The sequence below is a fragment of the Chanodichthys erythropterus genome, chromosome 18, assembly GCF_024489055.1.
Source record: "Chanodichthys erythropterus isolate Z2021 chromosome 18, ASM2448905v1, whole genome shotgun sequence".
Taxonomy (NCBI): domain Eukaryota; kingdom Metazoa; phylum Chordata; class Actinopteri; order Cypriniformes; family Xenocyprididae; genus Chanodichthys; species Chanodichthys erythropterus.
In genome coordinates, this window is record NC_090238.1 from 23,790,100 (window position 1) to 23,810,400 (window position 20,301).

General features: G+C 34.4%; 3 protein-coding genes across 6 annotated transcripts; 2 read left to right on the forward strand and 1 right to left on the reverse strand.

Moving 5' to 3' along the window:
- Positions 1–2,792: 2,792 nt before the first annotated feature.
- nubpl (nucleotide binding protein-like) lies at positions 2,793–8,769 on the reverse strand. Of its 4 annotated transcripts, none has more exons than XM_067367310.1 (12): positions 8,751–8,769; positions 7,300–7,364; positions 7,000–7,147; positions 6,849–6,883; positions 6,649–6,739; positions 6,525–6,564; positions 5,719–5,809; positions 5,365–5,458; positions 5,009–5,094; positions 4,569–4,689; positions 4,350–4,432; positions 2,793–3,054 (listed from the first exon to the last, which is right to left on the reverse strand). In XM_067367310.1, the coding sequence occupies exons 3-12, from the start codon at positions 7,097–7,099 to the stop codon at positions 2,992–2,994; spliced, it is 804 nt and encodes a 267-aa protein (XP_067223411.1). In that variant the 5' UTR covers positions 7,100–7,147; positions 7,300–7,364; positions 8,751–8,769; the 3' UTR covers positions 2,793–2,991. The 4 variants fall into 4 exon arrangements, with proteins under 4 accessions (XP_067223411.1, XP_067223410.1, XP_067223409.1 ...); XM_067367309.1 differs by lacking the exon at positions 8,751–8,769 and adding an exon at positions 7,459–7,554; XM_067367308.1 differs by lacking the exon at positions 8,751–8,769 and having other exon boundaries at positions 7,300–7,618.
- dtd2 (D-aminoacyl-tRNA deacylase 2) lies at positions 7,686–8,626 on the forward strand. Its single transcript, XM_067367313.1, has 3 exons — positions 7,686–7,886; positions 7,976–8,045; positions 8,155–8,626. Exons 1-3 carry the CDS (start codon positions 7,686–7,688, stop codon positions 8,475–8,477), a joined length of 594 nt encoding a protein of 197 aa, XP_067223414.1. The 3' UTR covers positions 8,478–8,626.
- A 1,839-nt stretch (positions 8,770–10,608) lies between the features above and the next one.
- On the forward strand, positions 10,609–20,201 carry pomt2 (protein-O-mannosyltransferase 2). The gene is made up of 21 exons (XM_067367610.1): positions 10,609–11,093; positions 11,176–11,260; positions 11,371–11,475; positions 12,560–12,668; positions 12,762–12,870; positions 12,959–13,118; positions 13,686–13,792; positions 13,895–13,977; positions 14,112–14,221; positions 15,031–15,097; positions 15,181–15,241; positions 15,319–15,397; positions 15,564–15,715; positions 16,401–16,492; positions 16,596–16,672; positions 16,787–16,858; positions 18,511–18,570; positions 18,655–18,760; positions 18,841–18,981; positions 19,229–19,340; positions 19,589–20,201. The coding sequence occupies exons 1-21, from the start codon at positions 10,822–10,824 to the stop codon at positions 19,692–19,694; spliced, it is 2,265 nt and encodes a 754-aa protein (XP_067223711.1). The 5' UTR covers positions 10,609–10,821; the 3' UTR covers positions 19,695–20,201.
- The last annotated feature ends 100 nt before the right edge of the window (positions 20,202–20,301 follow it).

Genomic DNA, 20,301 nt, shown 5'->3' on the forward strand with positions numbered 1-20,301 from the left:
ACATCGCCCTCCTCCCGTTTCCTTGTGCTGCAGTGCAATTGGAACCAGCTGCTGCTGCTATGTACCCTGAGCAGCAGCACAGCTACATTGCCATGGTTATGGATCCACGCTTGGGACTGTGAGAAGGGCTGGGTTTCCGGGTCACTGAAGATAAGGCTTCAGGAGAGAGATATCATGCAAATATGTACAGCCACATGCGGAATATTGTCAAAAATTGTCTCTCTGATCTTGAAATCTAGAGATTAAAAATGCTGTTTTTAGCTAGGATGAAAAATTGAACAAGTGCTGAAGAATTCAAGTACATGCTTCCTATGAGAATTTTCAATGGGAGGAACATCAATGTGTTAATATTTTGTTACTACAGTTAAACTGACAGATGATGAAAAGATCCTACTTTACAGAATAAATAGAAAAGCTAAAATACAAAAAAATATTAACTGCTATATGCAAGATATATGCAATTTATAAAATTCAGTAACATGCATTTATATATATACATAAATAATCTTTATAAGAGGTGCACACTTCAAAAAATGTTAATTGTTGCCTTGGCAACTACAGTTCAAGTAAAAATACTAAAACTAAAATTAAAATTGAAATAAATAGAAATATTTAAAAAACAAAAACTAATAAAAAATGACTAAATGCACCTCATAGTATGTACCTGAACACTTCAAAACTTTTAGGCGTAAATAAAATAACACAAAGCTGCCCTTTAAGTGTGCTGCCCCATTGACAAGCTTCTGTATCCCTACAATTGGTACAATTTTCACATTTTATTTCTGATTGCATTCTGATATTTTTGAACCAGGTCTCAAGATATAGCATTAAAGAAGGCATATTATACATGCCAACAGTCTAGCAGCTTTGAAAATCCTTGAGAGGCTGCTCACTGCAGATTCATGGGTGGAGTGTGAAGTCCAGCTCCCCCTCTCTGGTCGTCCAGTTCCTCCTCTCTAAATATAATCTGGATATAATGGGTGGACCTAAAAGGTCCAACCACACCCCAACACTACCCATAACTCTGTCCCTCCACCTATTAGATCCACAGAGGTGGAGCTGGACTAGGTCAAGCACAACCCATCCAGAGAAGGGTTTCCATTTGAAAACCTTGCCCCCAAAAGGCATGTACCTTACATAATTTTAATCAATTATACATATGTCTTTTATTATACATGTGCAGATCTCCATTTCAACCAATATACGGACATAAAGCCAATACTTTAGCCATGAAGACTTCATCATGTACATAAGGCTGCAAAGAAAGCTTGCTATAGTTAAAGTATTGCAGTGATATTGTTTGATCATGGATCGAACTGAAAAGTGTGTTCAGTTTTACTCTAAATAATGTAAATAGAACAATTTAAAGTCAATGGACCCACAACATGCATTCCATGTGATCTTTCATGAGCAAAATTCATTAAAAAATTGATTCCTCCTTAAGTCTCTTTTGTTTGACAATGCTATCTGCTCATGAATCAAAGATGACACAGAAATAAGACTGTCCTCTGTCCTGTACAGGGGCTGTACAGCTACCCCATTTAATTATTGATTTTTTTCCATAGCCGTAGGAAGTAGAAGCTATAAGCCATATTTACCACATGGGGCAAAGTCTGCTTTTATAATGCCATTGATAACACTCCAAGGACATTGGAATGTGTTTAACAAAACTGCGATGTGTTTCCAGCAAAACTAAGAATTGCCTGAAACATGCTCAATCATGTTGCTTCTTAAGTGATCTGAATATGCCATCTTAGTCTCTGACAAACAGATAGTGGAATTTGTCTGAACTAGGATCAGCTGGTTTTTTGTTAATTCTTTCAGTTTTCTCCTATTCATTGTGAAATTCCCTTTCTGGGACAATACTCCCAAACAGAATTTTGGTGAATTCTACATCTATTTATGAATGGATGTTTATTTGCTGTTTACACACCTCACTGACACACTCATGGCAGTGTGAGTCACACTACTGTGCTCAGTGACATCAGACAAGGCATGTTATCGGGATAACGCTTTCTTTATCGTGAAAACAAAGAGAAAATAAATAACGCCAAATGTGAAACTGTCCAAATTGAGTTGAGGTCATTGTACAGCTGAAACCATGGGGTCGGTCTTCTGGGAACAGTTAAGCAATTGAGACTAAAAGAAAGCAAAATAGCTTCATTGCGGTGATGAATCACAGACTGGTCTGTCTGGACTGTGTTACACAGGGGTGGACTGAATACGGCTGTTTCAGCTGAGTCAAGGGAGTTGAGAAAATATGCAGGAAGTGACCCTGTTTTTCTCATCCCCTGAAAACTTCATCCCACCTTCCTACTGGACTGGGACCATTTATCTTTATTAGATGGAGTGAAGTAAGAAAAGAGTCCAATCATGTTAACTATCATATTAGGAAAAGTCACAGTTTAACTGCAATGCTTAATTTAGCTTGTTTCCCTATAAATCAAACACAAAGCAAGATAAGATGTATGCAGTGCCACCAAGTGGTTAAGATCTGTAATGACCATCATTATGTTGAGTGAAAGAGTCTGGAATGACACATAGCTGAAGTAAAATCATTGACTGAAGCAGCACTAAATCTGCTCTTTGTCCCAGTTCCTTCTGGGTAAACACAACTATTCTGGTGGGAAGAGATCCACATCTTAAATTCGCACACTAAAAGGGCCAATACATTAACGACTTAAAGCTTATAATATGATCATAATTGCAGTTTTCATTTCATTATTTTCATTGTTTTGTAACTTAAATTCTGTAATGAAATATTACATTTTCCCAAACTGTTCAAACTCAAAACTATTTTATTAATATTAGTTATTTTAATGCCTGTAAATAACATAAACAGTATGTCTGTGTGTATAAATAAAGTACATAAATTATAACATTCTAATTGGCATGTGATACCAATTTAAATGGGTAAACAAGTTGATTAGGAGACAATGATACAATACTGATATTTCCCTCAGGTCACCAAGACTAGATTAAATTTGGAAGTCATTTAACTTGCTTCGCCAGTCTCCGTACTACTGCTGCGGCAACTCTTCTGTAAGCTTCAGCCTGCAAAACAGATAAATATGCATAAATATATTAGAAAATTAGTTTATAATTTTTATTTTTCAAATCAGTTCTACAAACATGTGTTACTTGTAATAATCTGAAGCTATGTTTGATAGAAATCTACCAATTGGTTAGTTTAACATTTTACGACTCCAGTACTTTAAAAGGCATATTATATTAATTCAGTGATTCCTTTTAGGAATAACCAAGTTTTGGCACAAACTAGAAAGTTTCAAAGAGCATTTAAATAAATAAAAAAAGATAAATTATGTACAATAAATATACAATATTTATATTGCCATTTGTGGTATATTGCCACAAGTGGTTTGAGAAATAGAATTTAGTGTTCAAGTATATTATATATATATATATATATATATATATATATATATATATATATATATATATATATATATATATATATATATATATATTTAAAGGGGCTGTAAGAATTCTCATGTATTAATTGCTTTTATTTTTTTGCCAATGTGTGAACAGCTTGTAACGAAACTTTAAAAAACGAGACCTTCCACAACTTCCTAAGTTGTCTATGAAAGCCTGTAGACTGATTTTTATGTGAAGCACGTTTTTGCCGGGAATATCAAAAGGATTTGACGTTTATGCGCGCTCCTGAGAGCCTCTCTTCCGCTCTATGACAAATTAAATGAATGCTTATACAATGTTCAGGATAAGGCTGAAAGAGCCATTTTGTATTGTAATCAATGTGTCATGCAAATGCTAATCTAATCATGCTAATTATACACTCACATAGCCAGATCTATAAAGTCTATTGTCTCAAATATACTTTATAATCAAACTATCATTATAATTGTGTAATTTTACCTCATCTGTCATCTGTTGACATGTGGCGGTGAATTGCAGAGCTGGTGCAAACATATCCACATTGCTTTGATCAGATGCTTTCTTAACTGCTGTTTTCTCACTGTTGTCATTTTGTGTTTATTTTGTTATTGAGAGGAACGCACACAGCACATATTTACTTATTCATCTAAACATCACTCTGAGCAGCCTGGATGTTCATTACTGAAAAAGGCATTTCCAACTTTTTTTTACTTCTAAGCAAAGAATTCAAAAAACTTTGCTGTAAGTACTGTATACCGATGCACTGAATCATGTAACTTTCAGTCTCTTGTACATTATGTGTGCACAATTGAAAGCACGAGCAATTAGTTGCTGGCTGCAGTTCACTTAATGGCCACCGTTCTTGATAATAACAAGGGTTTCCAAATTCAAACAATGAAAAGCAAGACAGGAGTCCATTATGATCCACTTACTTCTGGGCTATTTGGGGACGACACGACCACAGGCTGTCCTTTGTCTGATGTCTCTCTAATGTTAAGATGAAGAGGAATGTCTCCTGTAGTGAGAACAGAGAAACTGTGTGTCCTCACAGATTGGCTAATCCACTTGAATCAAATCTAGTTACATGCAATTTGACTTCATATTACGTATTATATTTCGTAAATGCCACAGTTTATGATACACAATCTTACCAAGCATCTCAACACCGAGGGTATGAGCCAGCTCTTTAGCCCCATCTGAGCCGAAAATATGCGTTTGATGATTGCATTTGGGACACTGAAACACACTCATGTTTTGAACCAGACCCAGCACCTGAAAGAGCAATTCACATACTTAAATTCATATATATAAAGCAAAAATAAATAAATAAATAAAATAAAACAAAAAATCTGCACATCAATCAACAAAAACCAATGATTAAAGATACTGATATTAAGATTCTTAAGGCCTACACCAAGACTATAACTGCAACAATAAAAATATAGTTTTAAAAATCATTCTAAATTCAATTACTATAAATATATGTAATATAATATAATATAATATAATATAATATAATATAATATATATATATATATATATATATTATATAAAAAAGGTAAAACCTTTAAATATAAAGCAAATGCTTTACCGGGACGTTAACCTTTCGGAACATCTCGGCACCTCTTCGTGCATCTAGCAAGGCAATGTCTTGAGGAGTGGACACTATCACAGCGCCTGAGAGGTGAAATTGACATAAGTCCGCATAAATTATACAGAAAGGCTTGTCATTTAAAGAATAAACCTGTCAATTTCTACATAGATTGTGATTTAGAGCTGTAAAAACTGATTTCGTAATGAATGTTCTGAATACTAGAAAACGTTAATGCATCCATTTGTCTCCCACCCGATAGGAGAGATGACAATCAAACCTTAAATGAGAATCTGAATTGGAAAAATCCATGGTGCTTTCAGACCACAAATCAGCCAAAACATTTGTTTACTTACCTGCTATAGGAATGTTCTGAGTAATAGACAGTTGGACATCTCCAGTTCCAGGTGGCATATCAATCACAAGGTAATCCAGATTCCCCCAGTCTACCTGCAAGAGAAAAAGTCATTACAGTAGTGAAAGAAACGACAATGTTGAGTAAATTGGATCATTTTCTTAGACTTCAGAAAATTACCAATTTTGCATGGAAACAAAAATGCATGTACAATAATTCAAGATATGCCAATGAATTGAAATTGAACTCCTTTGAAGGAAACCACATCTATTTGTGCAGGACGAGGACAATGGAGAAAAATATATATTTGATAAATCCCATTATCAACAGCAATTTGCAAATTTAAATGACACACCTGTCTAATGAGTTTCTCAATAGCTGACATCACCATCAGACCCCTCCACACAATAGGTGCGACCTCGTCAACCAGAAAGCCCATTGACATGCTGCAGAGGACAGGAAAGCACACTTAGATAAAATTGTACAAAATAATAATAATAAAAAACATAGTTTTCTTTTTTTTGTTTGTTTTTGAAAGAAATTAATATTTTCATTCAGCACGGATGATCTAATGTGACAGTTATTCAGCAAGTGACTTTTATTCAGCAAAGATGCATTCAATTGATCATAAGTGACAGTAAAGATATACTGTTACAAAAAGGTTATGTTACACAAGATTTCTATTTCAAATAAATGTTGTTCTTTTGAACTTTCTATTAATCAAAGCATCCTGAAAAAAGGATCATGGTTTCCACAAAAATATTAAGCAGTCGAAACAGTGATGATAATAATAATAAGAAGAAATGTTTCTTGAGCACCAAATCACCATATTAGAATGATTTCTGAAGGATCATGTGACACTGAAGACTGGAGTAATGATGATGAAAAAAATAATTACATTTTTTAAATATATTAAAATAATAAAACAAAAACAATTCTTTTCAAATTGCATTAATAATAATAATAATTCATAATATTACTGTTTTACAGTATTTTATTAAATAAATGCAGCTATGCTGAGAAGCATAAGAGACTTCTACCAAAAATATTTTTAAAAAATCATACCGACCCAATTTTTTTTTAAATGGTACTCTATATAAAATAACATTGTTGCACTACTATTATTTTACTATTCTAACTATTATTCAGAAATTTACCTACCAAGACATTCCAAAATTTACAAGTGGTCTCATTAAGTTATCTAAAAGAAAAAAAAAGAGGAAAAAATGGATCAGACCATTTTTATTATTTTTGTTCACAAAGCAAATGTGGCCACAACACTCACTGTCTGTTAATTCAGGGTTTCCTTTTAGGTTCATTAACTTGGGAACCGAAGGGCCATAGACATCAGCATCTAGAAGACCCACCGATTTACTCTACATGCAAAAGTGATATGAAAGAAGATTACTGAAGGCAAATCAGCTAAGTGCAATAACTGTGTGAATTTAATACAGTTGATAGTGCTATCTGGATTCTGTATGTTACCTGATCATTAGCCATAAGTCCAAGAGCAAGATTCACTGTGAAGACATTAAAGAGAAATATTGGCAGTTGACCAAGGCATATTTTTTATTGTTAGATTATTGTGGTGTGGAATGAAACAAACTAAGGTCAATGAATGCAAAAGAAAATATACCTGCTGTGGTGGACTTTCCCACACCTCCTTTCCCTGATGCAACAACAATGACCTCCTTGACTCCAGCTATGGGCTTCTGTTTTGGCAAACCTCGTGCCATGTGCTGCCTCTGTCGCTCCTGTAGAGCTCGTTCACCAGCACCTGAAGTCTGTGAGAATAGACACCAGTATTACAGTCTATATAATTTAATATAGTTGGGTTCTTTGCATCTATCTGAAAATAAATGATTAATACAATGTGAAAATAATACAACATTAATACTAATTGCACCTGTACCTAGTATTTCTGAGATTTACTTACCTTGAAACGGATTTCATGTCTATTTTGATATGATGGAACACATCTGCTAAGCAATAGCGGAGTGCCTATAATATTTGAGGAAAATTTATATATTTGCAAAAGCTTTTTGAAGTTGTCGTGTAATTTAACCATTTTATAAAGATTATAAATATGACAGACTATGCCACGAGCAAAACAAAGACTTCAATGTGAAACTCGTTTCTATCAGTTTAGCGCTCGGTTACAGTGGTACACCAATTTCTTTCTTTAAGAAACATTACTAGTACAGAGCAGTTTTTCCAAAATATATGCGTCGCACTGTCTCCTGTTGATGACGTACAATGTTTGGATTCACACGCGGAAGCGGAACCCCCTGTAGTTCCAGAGTTCATTTCCATAACCAATGAATGAGCGAAGTTCACGCAAAATACACATATATTATTTATATTGATCACAGTCATCGCATTCGTCATTTGTCGGCTTATTTCGTAGCAATGTCCGAGAGAACAGATGACGGCATGAAAGCGCGCGTGATTCTCCAGCAGTGTCTGCATGCACGACTGCAGGTCAAACCTCCAGATGCTGAGAGTGAAGCTGAATGGGTTGAGGTATCAGAAAAATAATTATATAATTAATATCAATTAATTCCAGTTTTTGCCTAAATGATGACATGTCTAGTGTATTTCTGATTATTCAGATTAATAGGGGAATGGTTATCTACATCTGCTTTTTCAAAGGTGCAACTGAAGATATAATCCCCAAAATGGGTATGCAATTGCTCCTGTCTCACATGTGCAATAAAACATACTGTATGCATGAATTCTGAAATGTAATAAATTATATAGGCTATTCAAGATCTGTTTTTTTCTCTCTCAGTCAACACTCTGCTGAACATGAAGCTTTGTGAGACAGAATCTGGAAAGTATACTTCAGTCCTTGCACTACCTGGCAGTATTCTCATAGTACCCCAAGCCACACTTGGAGGAAAGCCAAAGGGAAAAGGGATGCAGTACCATGGCAACATTGGGAAAGATGAAGGCTTGAAGCTCTACAACAGCTTTGTGTCTCTCTGTCAAAGTGAACTCTCAGCCTGCAAGAACAGTGACACTGTTACAGAGGTCAAACATGGAACGTATGGAAACCGACAAGTACTGAAGCTGGATACAAACGGACCTTATACTCATCTGATGGAGTTTTAAGATTGACTTTTTCACTTGTTTGTAGAATCGTCTTCACAGTAGTGATCAGTAATATATGGGTGGTTGAAGGACTTATATGGACTTCAGAAGTACAAAAGACTGTTAATGCACATTTATAGTTTCACTCCTGATTAAAGTGCAAAGTGTAAGCCTGGTGTATGTGTCTGTGTTTTTGTTATCTTCATGAGTGCTGTGATTCTGTGAGTATGTTAATCACCTATTTGCCTATTTATAGTTCACCCAAAAATGAAAATTCTGTCATTTATTACTTACCCTCATGCCGTTCCCCACCCGTAAAACCATTGTTAATCTTCAGAACACAAATTAAGATATTTTAGTTACAATCCGATGGCTCCGTGAGGCCTCCATAGGGAGTAATGGACACTTCCTCTCTCAAGATCCATAAAGGTACTAAAAACATTTAAGTCAGTTCATGTGAGTACAGTGGATCAATATTAATATTATGAAGTGACGAGAATATTTTTGGAGCGCCAAAAAAACTAAATACCGACTTATTTAATGATGGACGATTTCAAAACACTGCTTCATGAAGAATCAGAGCACAAATAAATCAGTGTATCGAATCATGATTCAGATCGCGTGTCAAACTGCCATCGGCTGAAATCACGTGACTTTGGCGCTCCGAACAGCAGATTCGACACACTGATTCATCTGTGCTCTGATGCTTCATGAAGCATTGTTTTGAAATCAGCCATCACTAAATAAGTCGTTATTTAGTTTTTTTTTTGGCGCTCCAAAAATATCCTCAACACTTTATAATATGAATATTGAACCACTGTACTCACATGAACCGATTTAAATATGTTTTTAGTACCTTTATGGATCTTGAGAGAGGAAATGTCATTGCTCCCTATGGAGGCCTCACGGAGCAATCGGATTTCAACTAAAATATCGTAATTTGTGTTTTGAAGATTAATGAAGGTCTTACGGGTGTGAAACAGCATGAGGGTGAGTAATAAATGACAGAATTTTCATTTTTGGGTGAACTAACCCTTTAAGCTAAACATGGTCAGGTCAAAGTGTCTGAATAATTTTTGGTGGCAAATTTTTTTATCAATTTTACTGGTAGTCCACTGTATGAAGAATGTTTGGGTATAATATGTCACAGTTTACTTTATTTTGCTATCCTCACTTACATAAATGAACTATAGTGTCCTGTATCCACTAGTAAAAAAATATAAAAAATGTCTGAATTTTTTTTATCAATATATTTATTATATTCACATGAATAATGTACAGAATCAAGTAAAAAGTATTTTTTTTCCCAAATTAAACATTATTTTTTTCAACAGGAACATAGGATGAAAGTATACTCTAAGCCATAAAACATGACTGGGTGATTCTTCTGATTTCCATTGTATAGCTATACATTTCTTTGCTGCCATCCATCTTAACAAAATGTAAATTCTTCCTTTGATCAAGATGGAGGACAGATTCATCCCCAAATAACATAAATCTCGGATCAAATGAAAGCTTAAACAATTTTGTCAATAGTTTGTAGGCTATATCTTTCTCCAGTAGGTTTCAAGTTCTAAACAAGTCCAAAACATAATGTACCAATTTCTGTTTTACATCTAGGACATCTAGCACTTATCTTGTGTAATCTTTCAGGTGTATAATATACCCTGTGTATAATATTAAACTGTATTAATCTGTGTCTACTGTTGTATGAAAATGTTAAAGCATTTTCACAGATTAATTCCCAAGTATCTTATTCTTGTTCATCAAGTATATTCTAGATCTTTTTCCCATTTAAGTCTAGAAGGTAAATACATCCTCTCCATACAAATCAATGAGGTTGGTATACATATAATAAATAATTTTTGATTTGTATAATCCTCATAACACTGTGATAGAAAAAAAAACTATACCTGCTAATTGATCTATAAGCACAGTTAATTAAATTCCAAATTAAATTTAAAGTTGACACATTATTATTTTTATTTTTTTTTTTTATATTAGACCCTAAGAAATCTTTTTCGACGTGTCATTTAACTCATCCACAACATTTGATCTGTGAATGACACGCTTTGGATTTACTGTGGCTGAATATCCCTCTCCTGTCCAGCAGGTGACAGTGAAGAGCAGACATTCCCAAATGCTTCCTCAACCAACGATCCACATCCAAAACAGTTTGCACACCAAATGTGGGCATTGCAATAATGAGCAAGAGAATGTTTCATTCAGCGACATGTCGACATGACCAGGCTGCAAGATCTTAAATCCTGTAAGGATTCACTGTTCATGAACTCCGAAGGCACTATCTTTATAGTGTTTTTGCCACTTTGAAAATGACTGATTGTCTTCATCAAAAAACCTTCTAATGGACGGCAGACCGAAGGAGCTTTACTCACAAAGACAAGACACATCAGCTGTACGACAACGAAAAACATGTAAGGTAAACAAGGGGGCTGAATGCCTTTCCCAGCCTTCTAATGGGACTTCTAACGGGGCAAATAAAAGGATCCCCGAGCGAGGAGGACACTTCAGTTCCCCCTGCAGAGATGATCATGTTCCAGTTTACACTTTGGTCTTGGTGCTTGTGCTCTCTGTATGCACACGCTTTTACAAGATCACTGAGCCTCCACATGTATGGTGAGCATTAGATCTGTAGAATTGATAATAATAACCTTAATACCAGTGCACGATCAATAAACATTATGGTTCATTATTGCAGTTGGGATGAGACTCATTTCGGGAAAATGGGAAGTTATTACATTAATCGTACCTTCTTCTTTGATGTCCATCCACCACTTGGAAAGGTATGGATTTCATTGCATCAAGACCCCTGTTGCTCCACTATAATCTGAGTTATTTTGTCAGTTTTGTGTAGTTTGTGACTCAAAAGGATGCATCTACACTCCTTACTCAGATGCTGATTGGCCTTGCTGGATACCTGACAGGCTATGATGGCACCTTTCCCTTCATAAAACCAGGGGACAAATATGAGCACCACAACTACTGGGGGATGAGAGCGGTAAACCTTTTAATTGTCTCCCAATTAATTTCATGCAGATTTCTAAGACAGAGGTAAACTATATTTATATATTAAAGTTTGTTATTTCTATAAGAAAACATTAAAAATACGGTTAGTAAAAAAAAAAAAAAAAAACTACACTACCGCTCAAAAGTTTGGGATCAGTAAGATTTTTGATGTTTTTAAAAGAAGTTTTGTCTGCTCACCAAGGCTTAATTTATTTAATTAAAAATACAGTAAAAAACAGTAATATTGTGAAAAATTATTACAATTTAAAATAACTGTTTTCTATTTGAATATATTTTACAAAAGTAATTTATTCCTGTGATGCAAAGCTGAATTTTCAGCATCATTACTCCAGTCTTCAGTGTCACATGATCCTTCAGAAACCATTCTAATATGATGATTAGTTCCTCAAGAAATATTTGTTATTATTATCAATGCTGAAAACAGTTGTGTACTTTTTTTTTCAGGATTCCTTGATTAATAGAAAGTTCAAAAGAACAGCATTTATCTAAAATACAAAGCCTTTCTAACATTTTACTCTACCGTTCAAAAGTTTGGGGTCAGTAAGAATTTATTTTTTGAGAAGGAATTAAAGAAATGAATACTTTTATTCAGCAAGGATGCATTAAATCGATCAAAAGTGGCAGTAAAGACATTTATAATGTTACAAAAGATTAGATTTCAGATAAACACTGTTCTTTTGAACTTTCTATTCATCAAAGAATCCTGAAAAAAAATATTGTACACAAATATTTTGTACAATTGTAAACAAGAAATATATCTTGAGCAGCAAATTGACATATTAGAATGATTTCTGAAGGATCATGTGACACTGAAGACTGGAGTAATGATGCTGAAAATTCAGCTTTGACATCACAAGAATAAATTACATTTTAATAAAAATAGAAAACAGTCATTTTAAATTGTAATAATATTTCACAATATTACTGTATTTTTAATTAAGTAAATGCACTCTTGGTGAGCAGACGAAACTTCTTTTAAAAACATTAAAAATCTTACCCATCCCAAACTTTTGAGTGGTAGTGTATATTATTGTGATTAATTCCTTTGTGTATAGTTCTGTGCAGCTCTTGGTTCCTGTCTGCCCCCTTTTGCCTTTCTTATTGTCCTGGAGCTGTCCCATTCTACACCAGCAGCGCTAATCGCAGCCTCTCTTCTTATTTTTGGTGAGTGTGGGAGTGATCATCAACACAGAGGTGAGCTGTATTCAACAATGATAATCTGAATCTAAATCAACTGGTCTATTTTTTTTACAACAGATACTGGCTGCATCACCCTGTCTCAGTACATTCTCCTGGATCCCATTCTAATGTTTTTCATCATGGCCTCTGTTCTGTGCATGGTCAGATTTAACACACAGGGATTCAGGTAGAGGAGGAATCTCTCTATGAAGTTTTAGTGTTTGAGTTTGTGTACCTAATATATTGGGAATGCAAACTGTCTTTCTTGTCTTCAGTCCTTTCAGCTTCTCCTGGTGGCTCTGGCTGCTTCTGACGGGGGTCTGCCTCTCTGGGTCTCTGGGAGTGAAGTTTGTGGGGCTGTTTGTCATCGTCTTAGTCGGAATCAACACAGCATTTGATCTGTGGAGGCTGCTTGGGGATCTCAGCTTGTCTCTGGTATAAATGAGAACCTGTTACAAGATTGAAAGTTTCAAACATATTCACTACTGTTCAAAAGATTTTTTTTAATGGTTTTGAATGAAGTCTCTTAATCTCACCAAGGCTCCATTTATTTGATCAAAATGATTGTAATATTGTGAAATATTATTACAATTTAAAATAACAATTTTCTATTTCTACATTTTAAAATGTAATTTATTCCTGTAATGTCAAAGCTGAATTTTCAGCATCATTACTCCAGTCTTCAGTGTCACATGATCCTTCAGAAATCATTCTAATATGATGATTTGATGCCCAAGAAACATTTCTTATTATCAATGTTGAAAACAGTCAATATTTTTGATATATTTTCAATATATTTATTTAATATTTTTGTGGAAACCATGATATGGTTCATGTATTTATTGATGATTAGGATGTTCAGTATTTATTGATGATTATGATGTTCAAATGAACAGCATTTATTTACAGAAAACTCTTTACTGTCAAAAAAACCCCAAAAAACCCTGACCCCAACTTTTTTACGGTATTGTATGCTGAAAATTGTTTCTTATTTTCCTCTAGGTGGATTTTGGGAAGCACTTATTTGCTCGAGTTTTTGGGTTGATAATGCTTCCATTGTTCCTATACACTACAATATTTGCCGTCCACTTCATTGTCTTAAACAGAAGGTATGTTGGAGCCAATAATGATATTCTGTTCTATTGTAAAAGCAGGTGGTCATAAATACAATAAAACATAATTTTAACAGCCTTGTTCTTTTTCATACACAGCGGTACTGGGGATGGTTTCTTCAGTTCTGCTTTCCAGTCTCGCTTGATTGGAAACAATCTACACAACGCCTCCATGCCAGAGTGTAAGTACAACTTAAGCTCAATATTTAGCATTTTTACTGCTCATGTTTCTTTTATCACTTAAAAACATTATTGAATTGTGAAAAGATTCAATTTTCTGAAAATATCCTGGGCTTTTACTCCTCTCTCCACACAGATCTGGCTTATGGCTCTGTCATAACAGTGAAGAATCTGCGAATTGCAGGAGGATATCTGCACTCTCACTGGCATCTTTACCCAGAGGGGGTTGGAGCTCACCAGCAGCAGGTCAGTTCACCACTCTTTTCTACTCTTACCAAACCCAAAAAGGTAGACAACAGTAACAATATTATCTGGAAGATTTTAAGATGAAAATCCAACATATATTTCTTATGTTCGTTTATAATTTCTAATTACTGGGTGGGTAAGATTTAAAAAAAAAAAAAAGAATTTAATATTGGATGCAACATTAGAAGATGCATTAGATGGATTAAAAGTGACACAGATATTAATAATGTTACAAAAGATTTATATATCAAATAAATACTGTTCTTTTGAACTTTCTATTCATTAAATAATTCTGAAAATGTATCATGGCTTTCACAAAAATATTAAGCAGCATGACTGCTTTCAACAGTGATGATAATTATAAGAAATGTTCCTTGAGCACTAAATCAGCATATTAGAATGATTTCTGTAGGATCATGTGACACTGAAGACTGGAGTAATGATGCTGAACATTCAGCTTTGCATCACAGGAATAAAAAAAAAAATATAAAATATATAATGGAATAAAAAATATAATAGTAAACATTTATTATATTAAAATAATTGTATTATAATTACATTATTTCACAATATTACAATTTTTACTTTATTTTTGATCAAATGAATTCAGCCATTGTGAGCATAAAATACTTCTTTCAAAACATTTAAAAAAAAATCTTACCAACCCCAATTTTTTTAACAGTAATGTACAGTATCTTAATGTGTATATTTGGTACTCTATATGGTTTGTACTTTGAACTTTATTCTATTAGGTGGTGTGTAACAGTAAATAATTTTCCTAAATCTATTTTGCATCTTAACCCATGTAGGTTACAGCCTATTTGCACAAAGATTATAACAACCTGTGGTTGGTCAAGAGACCTGACAACACTGAGGGTGAGTTCATTTATATGTTTGCACTACTTTACTACTCTGTATAGACACTGCACAAGAGTCAATAACTCATATTCTCTGCTAAGATCCCACAGGGTCACCAGAGCTGGTCCGACATGGTGACATCATTAGACTGGAACACAAAGAGTAAGGATCAAGTTTTTTATTTTCGAAAGTAAAAGTGTTAATAATAGTAATAGTGCACACCTGATTCTCTTCATCAGAACTACAAGGAATCTTCACAGTCATTTCCATGAAGCACCACTGACCAAAAAACATCTGCAGGTCACAGGATACGGCATTGTGAGTTTTTCAGTAAAGTAACAGTTCATGTACTACTGGTTTTTGCATTCCTACTAGATAACAGCGAACTTCAGCACATCTTTAAACCTTTAATGAACAATGATCAATATATTTTTATATGTTCAAAGACAGCAGCATCATCAAACAGAATCGCTTTTCATTTCAGAATGGAAGCGGAGACATGAATGACTTGTGGCAGGTGGAGGTGTGTGGAGGGAGGAAGGGAGATCCGGTGAAGGTGCTGCGTAGTAAAGTGCGCTTTCTCCATCGCTCCACGGGTTGCGTGCTCTGCTCTTCTGGAAAGACCCTCCCCAAGTGGTGAGAGCGTTTGTTCAGAAAAAAACTCAGATCTGGGCTGCATTTCCCGAAAGCATTGTTAGCCAACTACGGTTGAAAGTCCTGTTGTTACCAACATAGTTCAACAATTTGGCATTTCCCGTTTCCTCTCAAGCTGTGGTTAGAAGCATAGTTTCTTGCTTAATGATGTGGACTTAAATAGATCATGCTCTTGGGTGCAATAACCTAGCTAGCATTCAGTACAATCTTTCATTCTATTTAAATATAATATATTGTAGGAATAATATACAGGGGAACTGTATACAGGGACATATAAGAGAACCCGTGATGAATTAAACATCAAATAAAGCAAAATGACATGGAACAAAAACAGTAAAGTAGTCACTAGGTGCCATGTTCGTTATAGCAGCATCTCGGAGATCTGGAAGAGATTAATTAGCCGAAGTTATTACTCTGCCACCTGTGTGTGACGTATTGATGATAGTCCTATATTGTTGAACCAATGTGGTTAAAACGACAGCGGTGCGACCATATTACTATGGTTTTGGGAAACCGTCATGACTAGTTGATTTGTTTTTCCAATGATGCATCATACAATGGTAGTTAATCAGCAAGTTACATAGTTGCACTGGAAACACATCTCTGGTTAGTAGTGCATAACATATTAAAGAAAGCCATTATTAAACTGCATTTTACTTTTCAACAGGGGATGGGAACAAGTGGAGGTCACATGTAGCCCGTATGTCAAAGAGACCCCTAACTCGCAATGGAATATTGAGGATCACATCAACCCTAAATGTATGTGAATATAGCTACATTTTAAAATCATGATAATAGGTAGAATTGTGCCACTGGATGGGTTTTTCTCAGTTGATTGTACAATGTCTTTGTGTATTTGCAGTGCCCAACATCAGTCTTTCAGTGCTCAAACCCACTTTCCTGGAGATCCTCTGGGAGTCTCATATTGTGATGATCAGGGTAAGATTTCACCTACAAGAAAATCTACCCCTTAAAAATGCTCTTTTTACATGGGAATGATGTATAAATTCAGTTACATGGTTTAAGTTGAATAAAACTTGTATTTTTGTTTAGGGAAATAGTGGTTTAAAGCCCAAAGACAATGAGGTAAACTCTAAGCCCTGGCATTGGCCCATCAACTATCAGGTATGTTGTGTAAAATCTGAAAAAGCAGATGTTTTGAGTAGAAGTGTTGTTTATGTACGGAAGAGGATTAGGGCCAAGCAATAATAAAAAAATAAAACCATCTCGAGATTAAAGTTGTTAAATTTTGAGAAAAAAGTGGAAATAAAATGTTGAGAATAAACTTGTTAAATTACGAGAAAAAACTTGTTAAATTACGAGAAAAAGGTCGAGATAAAATGTTGAGAATAAACTCATTAAATTACGAGAAAAAACGTTAAATTTCAAGAAAAAAGTCGAGATAAAATGTTGAGAATAAACTCATTAAATTACGAGAAAAAAGTCATTAAATTACGAGAAAAATGTTGTTAAATTTCGAGAAAAATGTCGATAAATGTTGAGAATAAAGTCATTAAATTACAAGAACAAATTTGTACGAACAACATTATATCTCGACTTTTTTCTTGAAATTGAACAAGTTTTTTCTCGTAATTTAATTTCGTTTTTTTTTTATTTTTTTATATTTTACATTTTATTTCGATTTTTTTCTCGAAATTTAACTAGTATTTTAATGTCTTTAATCTCGAGATGGTTTTATTTTTTTATTATTGCTTGGCCCTAATCCTCTTCTGTATTTATGTACTATTATAGTATTTATAGTATTTATAAATATTTAATTGGCTTTTATTTTTATATTTTCAATTTTGTAATTTTATTTTGCTTTAATAAATTTGTTATTTCTATTTAGCATTATTATTTTTTTTAAGTGCCCCATTATGCTTTTTTTTGGATATTACCTTTCATGTTGTGTATAATATAGCTGTTTATGAATGTAAAAGGTCTGCAAATTTTCAAAGATCAAAGTGCACGATAAATGGAGCTATTTTCTCCCAAAACAAAGAACCGATTCTGAACTATCGAAACAAGTCATCAGTAATTCCTTCCAGTCTTACTTCAGCACAAACCTATGTAGGTTTGTAACAAATCTGCATAATGTAAGGTGATAGTCTTCATTGGTCTGCTCTACTTTGACTGTCCTTCAAACACTGAGGCCTGGAAAAGGTTGGTTCCTGTTGTTGACATGTCAAGAAATCCACTTTGCATGCACTTGCAAAGGATGAGGACTCTGACTCAAATTGATATGGTAAATCCGACACCATCATTACTGTTCATATCACTGTATATACAGGAGCTGGGTATGCTTCTGGAGCTGAAATTCAAATATGGTAATGGCCGTTTAATTTCCGGCATGCGCTGTAAGCAGTAGACCAATCACAACAGACTGGGCAGTCTGACCAATCGGTGCAAAGCAGGCTTGCGGAAAGGATGTGTTTAGAGAGGCTGAATCTTTGAACAAACCGTTTTCAAACTCTTTAAGAAATGAGGTGATGTGCATTATATATTATGAGAAAATTTTTTGACCTTGGATGCATGTAAACCTATTGTGTTAGACCTCTAAAACAAAATTAGGAGCTTTTAAAATAGCATAATAGGGGCACTTTATATTTTAATAATTTTAGTACTTCAACTTATTTTATTTTAGTTAGTTACCAGCACAACATTTCTACATTTTTTTTTTTTTTTTTTTTTTTAAGCTGTACTTCTATAAACAAAAATCTTTTTTTTGAAGATCCACATCTGAGTATTATCTCATCATTATTCATTATTCATAACAGGGTTTGAGGTTTTCTGGAGTGAATGAGACAGAGTACCGTGTTTATCTCCTCGGGAACCCTGTAAGTGTCTCTGTCCTTTTTATGCCCTCTGTTTGCTAAGATCTCTTCTCCTGTCATTACCAAAACATCATATATCATCCTCAGGTCATCTGGTGGCTGAACATATTGAGTCTGGCTCTATTTGTTGTCATGCTGACAGTGGCTTCTTTAGCTGTACAGAGAGGAGTGAAGATGGAGGGAATGAGGAATGGTAAGCAGCACTGCAGGTCATGCAGTACTTGAAAAAGAGCCAATCTGAATAAGTCTAAAACAACTGATGCTTTCTTTCAGTGCACTGTCACACTCTCATGGAGGGTGGTGGGATGCTGCTTTTGGGCTGGCTGTTACACTACCTCCCGTTCTACATCATGGGTCGCATACTCTACTACCACCATTACTTTCCTGCCATGCTGTTCAGCAGTATGCTCACAGGTACAAAGGCAAACGAGATAACCAAAGGGTGGAAATCTGCTAATGTTCTTATCAAACTGTTTTCATATGGACTGAAGGTTAATTCAGTTAATGAATAATTAATTAGCCTTATGTAAATTATTTAAACCTAATTTGGTCTTTAAATTTTTTTGGTTGTTTAACAGTTCAAACTCTGCAGCATTCATTAGCATATTTGTTGGCACAACATTATTAGAGTTAACACATTAAATGACTTTCTTTATTTAAGGTATTACTCTGGACATCTTCCTTCAGAATTTTCAGCTTCTCTTTAGTCCATCCATATCCCGTTATCTTCTGAGGGGAGGTCAATCTATACTCTTCTTAGGGTTCATCTACAGGTAAGGCTCTACAATATTTACATTTAGTTGTTTTAGGCTCACATTTACTTTGTTTTCTTTATTATTATTATTTTTTAAAAACTGATTACAAAATTTCCAGTTGGAAATTTAGGGTATATTGATCTATTTAATGCAAAAATTGTGTATTATACAAATATTCTATGTATTATGTTTGTTTAGGTGAAAGATTCAGTCCATTTCTAATATTGATCTCACTCTGAAATTTCTACTGTCCCTTCTTGTTTCAGCTTTTACCTTTTTCACCCTCTCTCCTATGGCATGAGGGGGCCGCTGGCACATGACCCTGCCTCCTCCATGGCCGGCCTCAGGTGGATGGAATCCTGGGAATTTTAGACATTTCAATTCAATTTTAGACCATATTAATTCCGTTCAATTTTAGACTATTTATCCCAGGGCTTAATAACATGTTTTAACCATTTTAGTTGTTTCGTGTTGACTGGGTGATTTCATTGTTGAAGGACAGCCTTTACTCTGCTGTGATGAAACGTTTTTTAAAATAGTGTTTTAAAGTTACAGTATTTTACAGTCTTGTATTTTTGATAGTGTTTACCTGCTGTTGCTGAACTGTAATAAACTGATAGAAGAAATAAAGTGCCTTTCAGTTTTCAAATTTAAAGATGCTATAATGTATTCACCCTCTTGATTTTTTTTTTTACATTTCATTTGTTACATAATTCATTTAAGAAGAAATTTATGAAATGGTGTAATCAAAAACAGGCAACCTTTTATTATGATATGTAGGGTGATTGGTTAAATTTTTCCAAGTCATCTCAGTGGCATAAAGTGTCACAATCTCCCTGAATTCACTATGCCATACAAGTTGTGTTTTTGTTAAATGAAATGGCCATACTACAGAATTTCAATTGGATTTCATTTTTATTTGCAAGATTTTTTGCTGTTTGCTTTCGTTTGTCTTGCTGAAATTGTAAATGCAGATCAA

Bases quoted from the DNA above. Each gene is read 5' to 3' on its own strand.
- pomt2 (XM_067367610.1), top strand. From the start codon at position 10,822: ATGGACGGCAGACCGAAGGAGCTTTACTCACAAAGACAAGACACATCA. The intron at 11,094-11,175 runs GTGAGCATTAGA...TCATTATTGCAG, and splicing joins ACTGAGCCTCCACATGTATG to TTGGGATGAGACTCATTTCG. The intron at 19,341-19,588 runs GTAAGGCTCTAC...TTCTTGTTTCAG, and splicing joins TTCTTAGGGTTCATCTACAG to CTTTTACCTTTTTCACCCTC.
- dtd2 (XM_067367313.1), top strand. From the start codon at position 7,686: ATGAGCGAAGTTCACGCAAAATACACATATATTATTTATATTGATCAC. The intron at 7,887-7,975 runs GTATCAGAAAAA...CTGATTATTCAG, and splicing joins GTGAAGCTGAATGGGTTGAG to ATTAATAGGGGAATGGTTAT. The intron at 8,046-8,154 runs GTATGCAATTGC...TTTCTCTCTCAG, and splicing joins AGATATAATCCCCAAAATGG to TCAACACTCTGCTGAACATG.
- nubpl (XM_067367308.1), bottom strand. From the start codon at position 7,431: ATGGTTAAATTACACGACAACTTCAAAAAGCTTTTGCAAATATATAAA. The intron at 4,690-5,008 runs GTAAAGCATTTG...TTGCTCTTTCAG, and splicing joins TCCGAAAGGTTAACGTCCCG to GTGCTGGGTCTGGTTCAAAA. The intron at 3,055-4,349 runs GTAAGTGGATCA...TCTGTTTTGCAG, and splicing joins CGTCCCCAAATAGCCCAGAA to GCTGAAGCTTACAGAAGAGT.